Source organism: Neoarius graeffei, chromosome 1, assembly GCF_027579695.1.
Source record: "Neoarius graeffei isolate fNeoGra1 chromosome 1, fNeoGra1.pri, whole genome shotgun sequence".
NCBI lineage: Eukaryota > Metazoa > Chordata > Actinopteri > Siluriformes > Ariidae > Neoarius > Neoarius graeffei.
Window position 1 is genome coordinate 44810300 of NC_083569.1, and position 6849 is coordinate 44817148.

The 6849-nt window shown below is 42.5% G+C and overlaps 1 protein-coding gene across 1 annotated transcript in view; it reads left to right on the forward strand.

The window, feature by feature from the left end:
- Positions 1-1205: 1205 nt before the first annotated feature.
- LOC132884981 (uncharacterized) overlaps positions 1206-6849 on the forward strand; it is a 6360-nt gene continuing 716 nt past the window's right edge. The window contains exons 1-12 of the mRNA XM_060919142.1: positions 1206-1631; positions 4655-4859; positions 4947-5049; positions 5150-5277; positions 5361-5423; positions 5517-5576; positions 5692-5736; positions 5892-5951; positions 6046-6075; positions 6178-6222; positions 6304-6557; positions 6702-6849. The exon at positions 6702-6849 is cut by the window's right edge and continues 12 nt beyond it. Coding sequence (XP_060775125.1) covers positions 1536-1631; positions 4655-4859; positions 4947-5049; positions 5150-5277; positions 5361-5423; positions 5517-5576; positions 5692-5736; positions 5892-5951; positions 6046-6075; positions 6178-6222; positions 6304-6557; positions 6702-6849 — 1237 coding nt within the window. The 5' untranslated portion in view covers positions 1206-1535. The remainder of the gene's footprint in view (positions 1632-4654; positions 4860-4946; positions 5050-5149; positions 5278-5360; positions 5424-5516; positions 5577-5691; positions 5737-5891; positions 5952-6045; positions 6076-6177; positions 6223-6303; positions 6558-6701) is intronic.

Consider the following 6849-nt stretch of genomic DNA (forward strand, 5'->3'; position numbering starts at 1 on the left):
TTGTTTCTGCATGTTTCTTGTATGAGTTGAGGGAATATAAGCAATTTCGTTCGTGGTACCTCAAACAAAGTGGTCACTACAGAAGTAGCCTGGATAATCTTTGAAGTTCATGGCCGCCATGGCTACACAAACGAACAGGTCAGCTCAAAACAACATGCAACCTAGGCCTACATGCTAGATTTAAACTCTAAGTTTTGTAACACTGTAGGCCTATGGGTCGCAGCCATTACAACATGAATCCAGGCATTAAAACATTGTTGGTGTTAAAACAGAACTTTCTATAAAACAATTGTTTGACCTGTGTGTGTGTGTGTGTGTGTAAGGTTATTTCAAATGTAATGACGTAAATGTTGTCTTTGCCCCCCCCCATGTTTACCTCAATGGAACCTGAAGACCACTACCACGACATTCCCTCAAAAGGTACTGCAGTCATTTATTTCTTTAGGGGAGAGAATATGGCTTCTTATTGGTCAAAAAGAAGACGTGTTTTGAAGGCTACTGAAATGTTAGAAAGGCAGATTCTGTCTGATTTTGAGTCAGCTCTGCGTAATCATGCTCCTCCAGTCTCTCTTGCTCCTCCAGTCTCTCTTGCTCCTCCAGTCTCTCCCAGGCCTGCATCATCAATGGGTTTAGATGAGGATGGTGGAGATTCTGTTGAGTTGGGAGGGTGCAGTGATGCAGAGTCTGACAGCAGTAGCATGTCTTCAGAGGGTGACAGTCATATTGATGGTGACTCTTTTGAAGAGTCAGGGCTTCACCAAAAATTAAAACACTGGGCTGCATCATTCTCTGTGCCTTTGATTGCCATTACTGCGCTGTTGACCATTTTGAGAACAAGCCACCCTGAACTGCCCTAGGATGCTCGGACCTTATTGGGCACTAAGCCTGCAGTACCATTACAGACTGTAGGTAATGGGGAATACTACCATTTTGGCTTGGCAAAGGGAATTTTGTCCAAATTAAGCACCATCCATTTACCAGATGTTATTCAAACAATAAGACTTCAATTTAACATCGATGGTCTCCCTATTTTCAAAAGCACCAAGCTTCAGTTTTGGCCTATTTTGGCACTGATTGATTGCGATTACACCAGAACACCATTTTTAGTTGGCATCTTTTGTGGCCCTGGAAAACCCTCCAATCAGGGTCTCCGCGGATCCTTAAAAAGTCTTAAAAAGTCTTATTTTTAATATGTGTTTTTTAAGGTCTTAAAAAGCATTATATTTCGCTATTTTTTGAGCTATGGTATTAAAATTCACATGGGAGGTATTAAATTTCATCCGGGTAGCCTACGGTAAATGAAAAAAAAAACATATGTCTGGATTTTTTTTCCGCGCTAACGTTATTTATTCAACCAGCGTCGTTTGTTATCAAGATGCTGAACAAGTAGCACAAGAGCCGTTGTGTGTCTAGCACTAGTTCTAATAGCGCAGGAACCACGCCACAGGGGGCAGTGTGTTCTTTTATCCATGTAGTAGAACCATTGAGAGTAGAGCAGACGAGGAAGAAGTGGTTGAACTTGAACATGAACGGAGATGGGGAAGTGTAAGTTTAGTAACAAGTGGCTTGAGGAGCCAAAATACAAAAGTTGGCTAACAACAGCAACTTCAGAATATGAAGCGAGATGTAAGGTATGTCGGAAAGACATCAAGTTAACAACAATGGGCTGTAAAGCCCTTGACGCTCACTCGAAAGGGGAAAAGCATATGCGCTATGCTGCTAGTCGGGCAACAACAGTCCTCATGCCAATGTTCGCCTCTACGGTCACAAAAAGTGCAACGCCAGCTTTAGCATCTCCGGCAGCGCTCGAAACTAACGGTGTCCCGACGTCCCGGGGACCATAAAAAATGTCATCGGGACACAAAATTATTATATCTGGGACAATCCCGGGACAATGGAAAAAAATAGATCTAGAAAAAAAGTTCTACATTAATATTATTTACAAAGCCGTAACACATACGTAGACATTCACCTAATTTGTCAATTTTAATTTTAAAACGTTAACAGCGAAAAATACATAGTAGCTACACTTTCGATGCCCCTGCATCCGTAGGCTACAGAGCAGCGCATTCTGTTCGAGAATCTTCGGCCGGAGTCCGCATTATATGGACTTGGAATGGAATCGCTACCGCACACGCTGCGCCGACTCTTGCCAGAACAAAAATGCTGAAGTGGTTGAAGCGGACCGACCGCGGGGAAGAAACTGAAAGCCCAGACATAACGTCTCCGGGACCTTCAGGATCCAAAGTGCCATCGCCTGGTCTGCAGGCAACGCTAGCAACTGAATGAACTGAATGAACACTGTTAGACACGTTATAAAATACAACAGGAATGATGTGGCTGGATAACGGAAAAAATGGATAAAATGGATAACGGAAAAAATGGATAACGGAAAAAATGGATAAAATGGATAACGGAAAGTTCATAAAATGGATAACGGTAATGGTGAAAATGATAAGTTGGCCTTATAAGTGCCAACAGATATTCAAGGTATAAGTAGATGAAATGAACATAAAAGGGGTCTTATTTTCAACTAAAGTGTACTGCAGATGTAGGGAGTTGAAACATTTTCTGAATGAGCTAGTTGGCCCCTTTAAATAAACGGGTATCTATTCATACAGTGAGATCGCCAAAGTTTAATAAACTGAAAATGCAATAACTGTAATTTTGAAGTAGATGATGTATAGGACATGTGTCGCTTGTGTCTTGTGACTTATTGTAAAAATGATATAAAGGGTTCAAAATCGCATAGTTATAAATATAATAGTAACTTCATATGATAATATTAACCACTGGTTATTTCAGAGAGGAAAAAAATGGGGACACTATTGCTTCCATTCGGGACAATGCAACACAGAATTCGGGACCACTGGGGGACACAAAGAAAAAAAGTTAATTTCAAGCCCTGGTCTCCGGGTCCCAGCACAAGTGCTTTCGCGGCATTCGCCCCAACCGCTACGCTGAAGGCAGAAATACTGTGGGTTCTGCAGAAGATGCACTTATTTATTTAAAAAAAATGCTTTGAACTTAACCTAGAGTGTGCTTTTTTTTTTACTGTACGTATTTGTTCCGCGGTAGTGGTCTTATTTTTTATACTCAGTGGTCTTAAAATGGTCTTAAAAAGTATTATTTTTGCTGGTCAGAAATGTGCAGAGACCCTGTCCAATGTGTTTGATTATCTGACGCAGTTTGTTAAAGACCTATCTGCTCTGCTTTGCAGTGGGGTAACATTTGGAGGTAGAAAGCTGAGGGTGGCCATTTCATCCTTCATTTGTGATGCTCCTGCTCGAGCATTTGTAAAACAAATTAAATGCCATAATGGGTACTCCGGATGCGATAAGTGCTATCAGACTGGTATTTGGCAGAAAAAAATGACGTATCCAGACACTGATGTTAGGCTAAGGTCAGACGAGGAGTTTGAAAATATGGTAGATGAGGACCACCACATCAACAGAAGTCCTCTGACTGGTCTGGTGAAAATGGTGTCTGCCTTCCCAATAGATTACATGCATTTATGTTGCCTAGGCGTTACGAAAAAGTTGATACATTTTTGGATGAGGGGGAAAAACTCTACAAGGCAGCCTACAAGAGCCATTAAAGCCATCTCTGAAAAGTTGATACAGCTTCGTCCCTATACTCCAGCTGAATTTGCATGAAAACCCCGTGAACTCGCCGAAATTGATAGGTGGAAAGCGGCAGAGCTGCGGCAATTTATGATTTACAGTGGGCCAGTAGTTCTGAGGGACATTCTTCCACAAGATCTCTATGAAAACTTCATGTTGTTTTCTGTGGCCATGTTTTTGCTACTCACACCAAACATTTCTGAAAGTATGGTTTGTTTTTGCGAAAAATTGTTAATGGCTTTTGTGAAGCATTTTGGAGAGGTGTATGGTAAAGACGAGATTGTGTTTAGCGTACATCAAACGATACATCTGACACATGAGTACCGCCTGTATGGTTCCCTAGACAACATCTCATCCTTTCCTTACGAGAATTATTTGGGTAAACTAAAAAAAATGCTACGCAAGCCATCTCAACCTTTACAACAGGTTGTCAAACGCCTTTCAGAGGAGCCAGTTCGTTTAGTTCCACCACCACCTACACAACCACAGCTGTTACACCCACACCAGGAGGGCCCATTACCCCAACACTTAAGTTCCGGCCAGCAATTTAAAAAAGTGCATTTCAATGATTTCTGTTTTTCTTCAAAGCAGGGCGATGATTGCCTAGTGATTAAAAATGAAATCGTAATGGTGAAAAACATAATTAAACATTGTGACTCTGTCTTTGTGGTTTACATGAAATTCAAGAGGAGGGAGTCATATTTCCACTATCCTTGCCCCTCCAAAAGCATTGGCTGCTACAGAGTATTTGGCATAGACAGCTGCCTTAACGTTGACCAGCTTGAGGTTGTCCAGGGCAAATGTGTGTTGTTCCCAGATGGAGAGACCTTTGTGGCAATCCCTCTTCGTCACCATTCGTAAACCTATATGGGGAGAAAAAGAAAAAAAAAAAAACACACACACACACACACACACAAAGAACACATTTACTTTTACATTAGAATCTGGACAGTTGGAGTACTCCAGCTGAATGGCAGGCACTAACTATCCTTTCCATGGAGTGCTTTGTTTTATTATTATTTTTATTATAGATGGCACAGCTTTGGAACTTGGTGGAATTCCAGGACCAGAGTGCAGCAGTTGTGCCGCTCAGCTGGGTGGTAGAGGTGGACGGAGAAGTGGGATGCTACTGGCCACCCTATAGTGGCCAAAAAGCTGAGAAGGCCGCCATGAACTCCATCCCCCCGGGACAAGGATGGCAATTCCACCCAAAAATCAGGGTGCTGACAACCTGTGGTGAGCTGCATAGCTACTTCATTAAACCAATGACAATACTTCAATATTGCATTAAGCCAATATCATTAAGACTGCCTTCCCTTTCAGCCACCTTTGCCAAAGCCAGGTCTTGCCTCAACCGATCGCTGGAGGAAGGCTGCCTTACAGCAGACCTGCAGTCTGATGGTGAGATGGGGCCCAGGAAAAGACGGTAAAAATTCTTTTTAAATCACAACTTGCAGTTATAAGTTCAAGTACAGTTTCGTTTGTGTTTTGAGCTGTGGCAGTAAGGTCCTGTGTTTATTTTAAAGTCCAAACAAAAGGTATTTTGAGGAGGACAGCGAGAAGGAGGCACAACCAAGGCGTAAGGGGAGGAGGCCACCATCTATTGACGCCACTCAGCTGGACAGCGAGTGGCAATTCCCCTCCCTTAATGAAGGTGACTATATGTACCACTTCTTGTTGTTCTACTGAAGACCTAGAACTTGTCTGAAATAATAATGATTTCATTTCCGTCTTTAGACACCCAGTCAGCCAGTAGACACCCAGCCAGCCAGTTCCTTCACAGCCAGCCATTAACTCATGGTAACTATGCATTTCCTTTATTTATGCCAGAAACTAAAATACCAGTAAGTAAGTGAAGATGTTTTGATCAACTGACTGCTTACTATTTTTCAGATTCACTGCCGTCAGAAACCCCACCAGGCCTTGTACTTAACAGCCAGCCACTAACCCATGGTAACTATACATTGCCTTGATTTATGCCATAAATGACTGAAAAAAAAAAATGTCTATGTACTGTAGATGTGTTTTAAACTAAATGTGAACAAAATTGTACTCTCTGACATTTCAGCTTCACCTCTGCCGTTGCGACAGGTGAACAATCAGTTGCTGCGTGGTGAGTCCACAACTGTATTCACTGGTCATAAATTACCAGCAATGTGAAATAAAACTCCTAATGTTTGGTGTTACTTAACAGACATGGCCATCAACACAGTCATTTCTCTCCTTGGCCAGCTGAGGGAGGGAAACTGACTGCTTACTATTTTTCAGATTTACCGTCGTCAGAAACCCCGCCAGGCCCCCTACATCACAGTCAGCCACTAACCCATGGTAACTATACATTGCCTTGATTTATGCCATAAACGACTAAAAAAAAAACATCTATGTAGATGTGTTCTGATCAACTGACCATACAATTTTTCAGATTCACCCCAGCCACGTCACCGCTTCCATGGTAAGTCAAAGAGGAAATCAATCAACATGAAAATTGTCAATTTAGAACAGACATTTAAATTAAGCACCCTGCAGTGAACTAAATTGTACTCTGATATTTCAGCCACACCTCTGCCATCCCAACAGGGGAACAATGAGTTGCTGCGTGGTGAGTCCTCAACTGTAATCACTTTTCAAAAATGACAAGCAATGCGTAACAAAAGTCCTAATGTTTCGTGTTACTTAACAGACATGGGCATCAGCACCGTGATCTCTCTCCTTGGCCAGCTGAGGGAGGAAATCAGGGAGCTGAAGGGGGAAAACAGGGAGATGAAGGGGATGATAGGAAGGCTGGAGCAAGAGGTCAGGGCCCAAAGGAGAGAGATGGGGAGACAAGACACACCCCAGACATCACCCCTTACCAAGCTCCCACTCTCCACCATGGAGGAGTTTTTGGCAGCAGAGGCCCTGGTCAAGGAAAATGCCAAACAAAAGCAGCTGATGGTACTTATTCTTACCTTTCTTTTCCAATCATCTGCAACACCTGCAAAAGGAAACACAAATATTTAATGTCGTTGTGAATCAATGAAACAATGATAAACACTGAATACTTTCACATTGTCTTCATGCTACATTTTATTCTATCAGGTGTCTACCTTAGCCCTTTGTGGCGGAACTGATGTAGGGGTCACGGTGAGGCGGATGCTGCGTAGCCTCCTCGACAACAGCTTGGCCAGCCAGTTCAACTGGGCTGGAAAGGGGGAAAAAACTGCCTTTAAGGACACCAAAATGCATG